This window comes from Ziziphus jujuba, chromosome 4, assembly GCF_031755915.1.
Source record: "Ziziphus jujuba cultivar Dongzao chromosome 4, ASM3175591v1".
NCBI classification, from domain to species: domain Eukaryota; kingdom Viridiplantae; phylum Streptophyta; class Magnoliopsida; order Rosales; family Rhamnaceae; genus Ziziphus; species Ziziphus jujuba.
Genome location: NC_083382.1, coordinates 33,505,037 through 33,517,727, shown reverse-complemented (window position 1 = coordinate 33,517,727; position 12,691 = coordinate 33,505,037). Strand labels below are relative to the sequence as shown.

At 40.6% G+C, this 12,691-nt stretch overlaps 1 protein-coding gene across 1 annotated transcript; it reads right to left on the bottom strand.

The window, feature by feature from the left end:
- Positions 1–460: 460 nt before the first annotated feature.
- On the bottom strand, positions 461–7,341 carry LOC107415012 (feruloyl CoA ortho-hydroxylase F6H1-3). Its single transcript, XM_016023261.3, is given in 4 exon segments — positions 461–955; positions 6,531–7,052; positions 7,055–7,229; positions 7,231–7,341. Coding segments are annotated over 4 exon segments (1,086 nt in total). The 3' UTR covers positions 461–677.
- Between the last annotated feature and the right edge of the window lie 5,350 nt (positions 7,342–12,691).

The window sequence follows — 12,691 nt, the reverse complement described above, 5'->3', positions numbered from 1 at the left end:
TCTTTTTTTGGATAAAGGATATTTTATCCTTTACTAAAAGAAAGGTGTGTGCTTTTTCTACCAAAATATAGCAGAAAGGTTATGACAGAAATCTAAACTAAACTCTGTCGGTTTTTTTTTTTTTTTTTTCTCTTGTAATGAGTATTGATGAAGCTTGTGGATTAATTTCATGATCATAAGTAGAGAGGCAATTGTCGATATTCATACATAGTATTATTCTTTATTTTGGCACTCACATATATATATATATTTATTTAGTTCATGGCTTACACTCAAATATCTAAGAACTCAACCAAGAAAACAAGAGATAATTAACTGGTCAGAAAGAAGTAGAAAGGAAAAGAATAATTAAACATATGACCTAATTATTTTTTTTAAAGGTTAAAGCATGTTTAGAACTTAATACCACGAGGTATCATATGAATATTTGATAAGAAAAAAAAAATTACTCGAAGCAAAGTAAATTATATGTACTTAATATTTTCATTAGCTTTCATATATAATTATTCTTTGGATGAAACATCGGCAGAATATCTGTAGAAATTGATCTTACTTCTGGGTTAAATACAATAACATTTATTGATTTGAACATATATATGTATATATATTAATTGCATTTAAAAAGAAAAGAAACAAATTAATGGTGATCATATATATAAAACGTGGATATGTATGATTCATATCTTTGCGTAGTCGACAGTACCCTTCCCATCGTGAGCCTTTCTGAAGAAGTATTTGACGTAGTCCGAATACAGAACTTGCTTGTAAATGGGCTGTTCTCCACTTGCAAGCGATTCAGGCAACGGGCCGATGATGTCATGGGGCCTTGGGTTCACAAAAATGGGAACTGATATCCTGTTCTTGCTCCCGTTGGCAACCACACGGTGCTCGACGCTCTTGTATCGGCCATTGCTCATTATCTGCAGCGCATCTCCCATGTTGATGACAATGGAGCCTGTTGTGGTTCTCTGACCACTTTAGAGAAGAAATATGAGAAGAAAAATAAAAGAATTCTATTACTCTCTTGGAAATAAAATACAAAAATAAAAACTTCTCTCTTGGATTCTCACGTGGAATCTCTCTCTACACTCTCCAATTCTCTCTGGAATTGCTCACTCTTCTCTCAAGCTCTCTCTGGAACTTATTGAGCTTGCTCTCTTGGCTTGGTTTTCATGCAACGGGAAGGAGCCTATTTATAGGCTTACAAGGTTGGTTGCATGGCCACAATCTTCAACAGCTTAGCCCACAATTGTTGAACAATCCATTCGGTGCAGCAATGGTGTCAAAAATGGTGGCTGTCAAAAATGGTGGCTGTGGTTGGTGCGGCTAGACTTCACAATTCTCCCCCTCCAGCCGCATTTAAAAACTGATGGTCATCTGCCATCTATTCCAGCTATGTCTCTGCATAGCTTCAGCTTCTCTTGAACAACAACTTTTGTTAGCATATCTGCTGGATTCTCTTTTGTGTGGATCTTCATCAGTTTCAGCAACTGTTGATCTATTACTTCGCGTATCCAATGATAGCGGATGTCAATGTGCTTTGTACGGGAATGATACATTGAGTTTTTGCTCAAATCCATGGCACTTTGGTTATCACAATGTATCTTGTAGTCTTCTTGTTTGATGCCCAATTCTGTGAGAAAACGCTTTAACCACAACATTTCCTTACCCGCTTCTGCTGCGGCAATGTACTCTGCTTCAGTAGTGGATAAAGCAACACACTTCTGCAATCTTGACTGCCATGACACAGCTCCCCCTGCAAAAGTGTAGAGATAACCTGATGTAGACTTTCTATTATCAGGGTCTCCGGCCATATCTGCATCTGTATAGCCTTCTAAGATTGGATCACCTCCCCCGTAGCACAAGCACAGCTTCGATGTACCTTTAAGATACCTGAGAATCCATTTGACTGCTTCCCAGTGTTTCTTTCCAGGATTTGAAAGAAATCTGCTCACAACACCTACTGCGTGAGCAATGTCTGGTCTGGTACACACCATTGCATACATTAGACTTCCTACCGCTGAAGAATATGGTACTGACGCCATCTCCTCTATCTCTTCTTTGGATGAGGGGCACAATCTCTTACTCAACTTGAAATGATTTGCAAGTTGAATGCTGACCGGTTTGGCTTTATCCATGTTGAATCTCTTTATCACCCGTTCAATATACTTCTCTTGAGATAGCCATAACCTTCTATTCTTCCTGTCTCGGATTATTTGCATTCCCAAAATTTGTTGAGTTGGTCCTAAGTCTTTCATATCAAAGGACTTAGACAATTCTTTCTTCAGCTGACTAATCTTCATTGCATCTTGTCCAACGATCAACATGTCGTCCACATATAGCAAAAGTGCAATGAAGTTTCCACCTGAAAATTTTTGAATATAAACACACTGGTCTGCTGCAGTCCTTTTATAACCTTGACTCACCATAAACGAGTCAAACTTCTTATACCATTGTCTTGGTGCTTGCTTGAGGCCATACAAGCTCTTCTTTAGCTTGCATACGAGGTTTTCTTTCCCTGAAACCTCAAATCCTTCTGGCTGCTCCATGTATATTTCTTCATGTAAATCACTGTGAAGAAATGCTGTCTTCACATCCATCTGTTCAAGCTCTAGGTTTAGACATGCTACTAAACCAAAAATGACTCGAATTGAAGTCATTTTTACCACTGGTGAAAAAATCTCATCAAAGTCAATTCCTTTCTTCTGAAGAAATCCTTTGACCACCAATCGGGCTTTGTGTTTCACCACCTTTCCGCTGCCATCTTTCTTGAGCTTGAACACCCATTTATTCTTTAGTGCCTTCTTTCCTGTTGGAAGCTCAACCAACTCATAAGTATGATTTTTCTGCAAGGATTCCATCTCATCTTGCATTGCTTGCAGCCACTTTTCCTTCTCTTGATGAGAAACAGCTTCCTGGAAACTCTCTGGCTCCCCCTCTTCAGTAAGCAGAATATACTCAGATTCTGGAAATCTCTTTGATGGAATTCGGCCTCGCTCAGATCTCCGAACTTGTAAACCACTGGTTTCAGGAGGTGTACCATCATCTGACCGCTGTGATGGCCCTGCAGCTGCTTGAGAGGATTGAGTCTCCCCCTGCTCAATATCCCCTTCTTCCTCCTGGTCTGCTTCTGGTATATCTTCATGCACCTCATTATCCTCTGTGGCTATTTGTGCTGGTGCTGGATTAGGACAAAAATTCTCGGCACTAGTACTACAATTAGGAGACATTCTGGGTTTTTCAATGTCTTCCATTGTCTGGTTTTCATGGAATACTACATCCCTGCTTCTAATAATCTTCTTTGTTTTCGGGTCCCATAACCTGTATCCGAATTCTTCATCTCCATATCCTATAAAGATGCATGGAGTAGATCTTGCATCGAGCTTCTGTCTGAGCTCCTTGGATACATGTACATAAGCTAAACAACCAAACACTCTTAAATGAGAGTAGGAGGGAATCTTACCCGACCACATTTTCTCCGGAATTTCAAAATTCAACGGTACTGACGGTGATCTGTTGATTAAATAGCAGGCGGCACGAACAGCTTCTCCCCAGAATGGCTTTGGCAGCTTAGCCATACTGATCATACTTCTGACCTTTTCCATAATGGTTCGGTTCATTCTTTCGGCTATTCCATTATGTTGTGGGGTGCGAGGGACCGTCTTCTCATGTCGAATGCCGTGTCTTTTGCAGTAGGCATCGAACTCCTTGGAAGTATACTTGCCTCCATTATCTGAACAGAGACATTTCAGCTTATTTCCTGTTTCACGCTCTACCATGGTATGAAACAGTTTGAAGTAATCCAATACCTGGTCCTTTGTTTTCAAGAAATATACCCATACCTTCCGTGAAGCATCATCAATGAAGGTCAGGAAATACTTGTTGCCACCTAATGATTCCACCTCCATGGGACCACAAACATCAGAGTGCACCAGACTAAGCAACTCTGATCTTTTCAATGCAGAGGAACTGAAGGAGACTCTATGTTGCTTACCAAACAAGCAGTGATTACAAGGATCTAGCACAGCATCCTTGCAAACAGTGATAAGCTTCTTCCTTGCCAAAGTGGACAATCATTTTTCACTCATGTGACCGAGTCTCTGGTGCCACAGATTTTGAGACGCCTCTCCTTCTGCAATATTGAGGCTATCTGCACATATCTTCACATGAGTCTTGTATAGCGTTCCACAAATATGTCCTCGGGCGACAACTATGGCACCTTTCGTCATTTTCCATGTGCCTTTGCTGAAGTAGTTGTCATAGCCTTGCTTGTCTAAGGCTGCTCCCGAAAGTAGAATAAGCCGAAGATCTGGAACATGACGGACATCCTTCAAAGTGATTGTACAACCAACATTCGTTTTTATCTGAATATCACCAGTTCCCATAATCTTTGCGAAACTGGAATTTCCCATCTTTACCGTACCAAAGTCTCCTGCTTTGTACGTTTTGAAGAAATCTCTGTGTGGAGTGACATGGTAGGATGCTGCAGTATCGACTACCCACTCAACATCTTGGGTTGTTATATGAAGGCATGTCTCTTCTTCGGTGGAGCAGAGCGCCACTTCGCCTGTAACAGTGACTAGTGTCTCTCCATCCTTCTTCGGCTGATTACCTTGGAGTCTCTGCTCTCTCAACAACTTTCTGCAGTTCTTCTTCATGTGACCCTCCAAGCCACAATGATAGCACTTATATGATGATTTTCTACCGTCTGTAGATCTGCCTCTGCTCTTGCTCCTGCCTCTCCCCCTATCTCGACCATTTCTTTGCTGTCTTCCTCTCTCTGTGACGAGGGCATGTGACTGATCCATGCCCATGTCCTTTCTCCTGGCCTCTTCATTAAATATGGCATCCTTAACCATCGACATAGTAAGTTTGCCATTCGGGGCCGAATTACTGAGAGAGACTACCAATGTCTCCCAACTGTCTGGAAGAGAGCTTAGAAGTAGGATGGCCTGATCCTCATCCCCTAGTTGGTAATCCACAGCAGATAGTTGATTTACCAAGCTCTGAAACTCACTGGTATGCTCGGCTACAGAAGTTCCACTCTGTAATTTTAAATTTACCAATCGCTTAAACAACAGGGCTTTGTTCCGAGCAGTCTTGGCCTGGTACATGTCCTCCAATTTTGTCCAGAGGGCATATGCATCCGTTTCCTTTGCTACATGATGGAAGACACTGTGGTCGATCCATTGCCTGATCTGACCGATCGTTTTCTTGTTTAATTTCTTCCATTCTGCTACTTTGCTGGGATCGGGGTTTTCGCCTTTAGCTTCTATAGGATCAAACAGATCCTTACAATTGAGGAGATCTTCCATCCGAGGTCTCCAAAGTGTATAATTTGTGGCAGTGAGCTTAACCATAGCTCCCGAAGATGATTCTTCCATTGACATTATGGCTTGAACAAAAATGGAGCTGAATTTGGCAAAACGAAGTTAACCGTTGCGTCCGGAACGGCCGAAAATGGTGGACTTGACTCTTCCGGGGTCAAAATATAATTACCAGAAATTATGGGGCAAAACTGTAATTTCACAAAATTTCTGGGTCAACCTGCAAATACAGAAACTACAGGGGTTAATCTGTAATTTCAAATAATTCAGGGGCTGTTCTATAATTTCAGAAAACTACAGGGGTCAATCTGTCATTTCCAATAATTTAGGGGCTGTTCCGTAATTTCAGAAAACTACAGGGGTCAATCTGTAATTTCCAATACTTCAGGGCTGTTCCGTAATTTCAGAAAATATTGATGACGTGGCAGATGGTGCTGACGTGTCAACACGTGGTAGATGACGCGGTAGATGACGTGGCTGACGACGTGTCGGCTGGCGTGGCAGATGACGTGGCAGGGGTGCGCTGACGTGGCTACTGACGTGGCTGCTGACGTGGTCGTCTTCAACCTCCAGACGGCGCGTGCGGCGCGTGAGGCGCGTGACTTGTTGCAGACAATATTCAGGTGGCGCGTGCGGGCGCGTGCAACGGTTTCTTTCTCTCCAGCGAACTTGTATGTTCTCCTCTCGTCGGGTACTTTCACCTGATATTGTCAAATTAATTATTTGAGCAACTTTGCAAAACACCAACTTGAAGAACAGTAGCTTTGTTTCTTCAAATTTTGAACCCAAGCTCTCGACCTGGAGCTCTGACACCACTTGTTGTGGTTCTCTGACCACTTTAGAGAAGAAATATGAGAAGAAAAATAAAAGAATTCTATTACTCTCTTGGAAATAAAATACAAAAATAAAAACTTCTCTCTTGGATTCTCACGTGAAATCTCTCTCTACACTCTCCAATTCTCTCTGGAATTGCTCACTCTTCTCTCAAGCTCTCTCTGGAACTTATTGAGCTTGCTCTCTTGACTTGGTTTTCATGCAACGGGAAGGAGCCTATTTATAGGCTTACAAGGTTGGTTGAATGGCCACAATCTTCAACAGCTTAGCCCACAATTGTTGAACAATCCATTCGGTGCAGCAATGGTGTCAAAAATGGTGGCTGTAAAAAATGGTGGCTGTGGTTGGTGCGGCTGGACTTCACAGAGCCTTTCACCGGAGGGACATGGATCCAGCTGTTGTCTTGTAGGTCCCGCACGTACAGTCCGCCAATATCATCTTGGAGAAGGATTGTAAGAGTTGAGACATCGGAATGGCGGCCGACTCCCACGGTGAGCTCAGGGTTTGGGCAGATGGGATAGTAGTTTATGTTAATTCTGCGAGATCCCATTAGAAGATCTTCTTTGCTTTTGTCAATCTCTGTCACATTGAGTTTCTCCATCAGCATCTTCAGTAGTTGTTTAACAACTGCTTCGCTCTTCCTCATGTACTCTAGCAAACCATCCCTGCAAGCAGCAGGCCACAATGCAGAGGCTTCATCATCAGAGACATAGAAGAGACTGAGGTAGTCCTTCCACTCCAGAGCTTTCTCTGCCTGCGGGCTAAAGCTGGTGCCATAGCGGACGGTGTTGGAAGGCGAATTGTCCTTGGAATACTTGTTCTTCTCCTGAGCAGGCAACCGAAAGAAGCGGCGGGTTGCTTCCTTGGCATTCTCCAGAACTTGAAGGGGACTCCGTGGTTGACAATCTGAAAGAACCCCCACCTCTCTGCCGCATTACAAATGGCGTCCGCAACACCAGTGCCATTGGGGTCCGATAGGTCGATGATGGGAATGGCGTTTTCAAGGACGATTTTGGTCATGCAAAGCCTTTCTTCCAGAGGCTGGATATATTGGCTTGGAAGGGTTTTGGATGCCTGTTTCTGATAGACCCTTTACTCCATGACCTTTGGTTAACACAAAGTCTGAGAAATCAAAGGCAGGGTCGGTGGCGCTGTTGATCGCGGCCATTGTTGAAGCCATTGCAAGAGCTTGGGATAAGATGGAAATTAATGGAGATTAGTAAGAAATTGAAGGAAGAAAATCAGTGGTTAATATTGGAAGCTGGCTTGGGGAAGTAGATAAGCTGTTAGTTGGTTTGCTTTACGATCCTTGAAGAAGTCCTATATTTATAATAAAATGTCCAAGCCGTGTCCTCTGTATAATTTTTTTATAATTACAACTTGAGTATTACTCCATCGCAATAAATTATATAAGAAGTAAAGATATATAAGATAAGGAAATAAAAATGCTCACCAAAGTTACGTACCAAATTTGCTTAATCGAATTGTAACATCAATAATATTGAGGCGCCCACCACGTAGACTATCCACATCCTAGTAAGCACACATGGCTATAAATTTTATTATTATTATTATTATTTTTATATGGGCTATAAATTTTATTATTTATATATATATATATATATTTATATGGGCTATAAATTATATATAACGAGGAATTTTTCCACAAACATTAAACAGACATTAACACCCCGTCCCAAATCATATCGGAATTCGTGCACGTTGACCGAGGTTAACCGTTGATCGAGCGGGTCAAAAGTTGACTTTTTGTTCGAGTTGAAATTTCAAGTTGACCAGGGTACCGTAGCGAAGTGCATGATGCTCCGAGTTCGTAAACTAGTAGCACGTCGAAAACGGAGCTACGGTTTGAAAGTTATGGGCAAAACAAGTTGAGGTGCAAACAGTCCAAAAGGTGCCCCAAGTTGACTTTTTCTCGTTGTGTAATTTTGTTTTGACTCTTGTATGGTTGTAAAATACTCGTCGATACGAGTTCATAGACTAGCGGCACACTTAAATCGGACATTTGGTTGAAAAGTTATGGACGTTTGAAGTTTGCCGGATACCATAATATTTTATTATATCTGGCTTAAGTGCACAGTAATGCCATGTGTCAGCACCTGATTGGTCCACGTGGAATGAACAGTGCCACAACGGTGGCTTTTATTTGACAAAAATCTCGGGGAAGAGAGAGAAAGAGAGAGAGAGAGAGAAACCGACCGGCAGCCGGAATCTTCATATTTTCCAGCCGATTCACGTTACACGCTCTGGCCGGATGGACGCCCCTCCCCATTTCCGGCAAAACCCCAAAATTTCACGACCGTTGGTCACCGGATGCGCCCATATCGAGGCGGCGAAGATCGGCGGCGATTTTTCCCTCCATCGCCGGCCACCGCCGTTTGACCCCTTTCCGGCCATTTTCAGGCCACACGCGCCAGCCATCCCTCACCATCTCCTCAAGTCCGGCCTACCCACCAAATTTCACGGCCACCGGACCTCCGACGCACCGGGATCGGAGCTTTTTCCGGCGAGGGGCTGAAATTCTTCAAACCCCGATTTCTCCACCGTTCGGCCTCCGTTTGCCTCACCGCCGGTCCCATTGGATTCCTCTTCCTTCGATCTACAAATCTACAAAAAATCTCAACCAACGGCCACCGCACGCGCCGCCGCCGGTGACGGTTGCCGGTGACCGTGGCGGCTCGCCGGAAGTTACTGTTCCGGCGAGTACCCAGTCGCACCGCCGGTCCTCGTCCACTATGTTTGACCTCTGGAACCCGAATCCGGCATCCGTTTCTGCCAATTCGCGACAGTTTGGGAGAATTGCGGAGAAACCCGCAAGCTTTTCGGCAAGATTCCGACCACCTCGGGTCCGATCACCGAAAAGTAAGACCGAATCCGTGATCCTCATCACTCGAGCTTCGATTCGGTATATAACTTGTAAATTTTAGATATCGTTTGGTGTTCGCTCCCCGGGCACCCATTTGGGAGTTATCCGATTAAAATATTAATATTTGTGGTTTGGTGTATTGTGGATGTTTTAGGTGCACGTGCGAGTAGTGGAGTCGATCCTACAGAGGATCTTGATTGAGATACGTGCTTAAGGTGAGTGACCAACCTTCAAATTAATTTTGGGAATTAAAATTGGTGAATATTATGTGTGATTTGAATATTTGGAATTTAAATTCTATGTGCCAAATATTTAATTGATTTATTGTGGAATTCAATTATTTATGAAATTCTTGTGGTTTTAACATTAAATTGGGCATGATTTGATTTTTAAATATTTCAAGGAAAATATTTGTTTACGTTGGTGACTTCAATTTTTATAAAGTATGCCCATGGAATATTATGTGATTTAATTATTATATTTCAAGAATTATTTATGCTATTGGGAAAATGTGGATATTTAAATTGGTGGATTTGGGAGTTGGTGGATTTGAAAATCATGGAATTTATGATGTTGATTATAAAGAAATTGTGGAGAATTTTCGGGTTCAATTGGATGGAATAAACATGTTATGTTTGTGGAAAATTTGAGATTTTAATATATAAATTAAATATGTGGAATTTGTGATTTTTTTTAGATGCACTGTGCACGTACTGGTGTTCTGTTTATATGTGATATGGTTAGTGTGCACACGGATGTGATTAGTGCGCAGGTGGGTATGAGTAGCGCGCAGGTGATATTATGAGGTTGTCCTGTGGTTGCCATCGGACGAGGGTAGGCCCCCCCTCCATGGCCGGGACACCAGTTAGCAGCGGTGCAGTGGGACACCACGCGACCGTATGCCGGTTTCTTTCTATAACCTCCTGTCTGGCGGTACCTTGGGACGTTGGGTACTGTTGGCGCCACTGGTATATAGTGGGTGCATCAAGTGATTTCAGAATTGGGATTTTAAAATAAATATTTTGATATTGTATCGGAATTAAAAATATAATTATTACTGTTTCTGGTATCTATTTGATGCCTTGGTTTTCGGGGAATACGAACAAAGGGTTTTGTGAAAAGGTTTTAAAAAGGAGAACTTTTCCAACCGAGAGAATTGTAAGGGTTTTGAGAGAAATTATTATTTCCAATTAATTATTATTTATCTACTTTATTACCGTGGTATTATAATTGTATAGTAGATAGGGTCACTCACTGAGATGATTAGCATATCATATTTTCAAATTCTGTTCCTCTAGGTACCAGGTTGTCGGTGTTCATCCGGAGCGGATTTGATCTTCATCGCTGTCTTAGTTCGTGAAGTACCCTATTCTTCCTTTATTGCAGTTGTAATACTTCTTTCACTCTTGTTGTATTCTATACTTAGTAGTACTTCATGAAGCTCTGTATACTGTATGGGACACTTATGTATTTATTATGCACTGGATTACTGTTATTTACTTTTGAAGTGCTGAAATTTGTGGAATCAACTTGTAGTATCGTGGGAGGGATAAGGAGATGTTATAGAAGTGTGTTTTCAGTGCAGGAATTTGTGGTAAGTTCATCTCTTAGGGGAGGTTCTGCCGGATTTTCCATAGGAGGGTCCGGTAGGGTTTCCCTGGGATCAGGGCTTGTCTAGGGTTCCGGTGAAAAATTTTGGACGGGCCCTGACATAAAAGTAGACTAGCAATTCGTGAAGCTATTAACTTATATATATATATATATATATACATACATACATATATAGATATATAATATACATATATGCATCCTAACTACTAAACTACAAAAATATATGATACATTAAAATATATTATTCTATCCTGAATGAAATTAATTAATAGTAATTGAATCCAGTTTACATTATTTTGCAGCACTAGCTCTTGAAATTTCTTGAACCCAAACCAAGGATCGAGATTCTAGCAACTGATTGCGACAATTCTAGTTGATCCTTGAAATTCAGTAAAGATATGTCACTAAACTGAATTAACTACTTAATTAATTATGATCGTATAAGATTTTGCCCGTTGAAACTATGAGGCCAAAGAGTGGATCCCCCCCGAGTGCTCCTTATATTCCCTTGCTCTCTTCATGATTGTGCATGCCAATTTGGATTAGTTCTGAAAGTAGGCTTTCTTTTTTTGGTAAAATCTGATCAATTAGGCTTTTTAATTCATTTTATGGTAGTCATGTGAGATTGATTCAGTTGATAAGTGTGAGGTTGTAACTTTGATACATTAGGGAAGACAATTTTGAGGAATTATGGAGGAAAAAAGAAAAAGAAACTCACTTTGTGGTAACATATACAAAAAACTACCAATATTTTTTGGGATGGTCCATAGATAGCAACGACCACTTTCAAAATAGAGCTCACTATTAAAACCAGCCATGCAGTCCATTAAATCAAAAGTATACAAATTATATATAAGTGTGCTTCCATCATTTTTTTCTTTTGTCTTTTTTTGGTAACAGTGTATTCTTCCATCATTATACATACACATTATCTTAAATTAAGAACAACCTTTTATTATTATATAGTTTAGACTTTAGTCAATTGGCTTTTCAATCCCTGCTTAGAAAAATAGGCAACCATCTTTTACATTACTATAGTAAAACGTGTGTCAGCTATAGGTGGATAAAATGGGAAAAAGGAAAAGAAAGAAAGAAACGGAGAATGTAGGAAATGGAAAGTAAATTCTTTTTTCTTTAATGCTGGAAAATTTTGATTTTAAAAACCAATTTAATGGTTATGACCGCTGTTTTAATAGTTTGTTAATTGGTTTTTAACGTGTGAGTTTTAAGTTTTGAATGAATTTGTATAGTGGTCAGTTAAATTACAAGAATTTGGTCCATTAAAGATGAGTTTGAATAATAAATGTTATTGAATGGTTTAAAGCTGCTCGATAAGACCCACCACCTAGTTACGATATCACATTCATAGCCTTTAGTGTATCCTAGCTCATCTGAGAGCGAGATTTGCTTGTCACGACTCACGTGAACTTGGCTTGGCAGCTGGAATAATAATCGATGAATATCCAGAGAAAAACGCCAAGAGATGCAACGGTGGGGTTGGCGTGCACGTCTATTTTCATCAACTCAATTCATGGGCAGCTTTTCCTCCCCTCGTTCAATATTCATTTCATTTTATTTTTTACTTTCTTTTTTTTTTTTTTGGACTTTTATTGTCCACATTTATTGGGAGACATAAAGTTTCTAACTCCTTTTTTGGGTTTAGAAAAGTGAAAATGACAATGAACGATAAAAGTAGAGTCATTAAATTAGCCATGAACACTCAACGCTTGACATCCTCTTAGTCCTCCATTATTTAAGCCTCCTTACTTACAAGTTCAACACCTATTCTTGCTAAAATCATTATTTTCTATGGAAAAATAGAAGTTTGGATTGAAGCCTCTCTCTCTCTGTCAAATTTTATTTTCTATGAAAAAATAAAAGTTTGGATTAAGCCTCTCTCTCTCTCTCTCTCTATCTTTATCACTATTTCTCTCATTAACTACCTTTTCTTCCTCTCTGAGAGTGTTTGATTGGAGTACTATTAGCATCATAAGTTTACTATTGTAATAGGAGTAGAACACTTAGATGGATAATA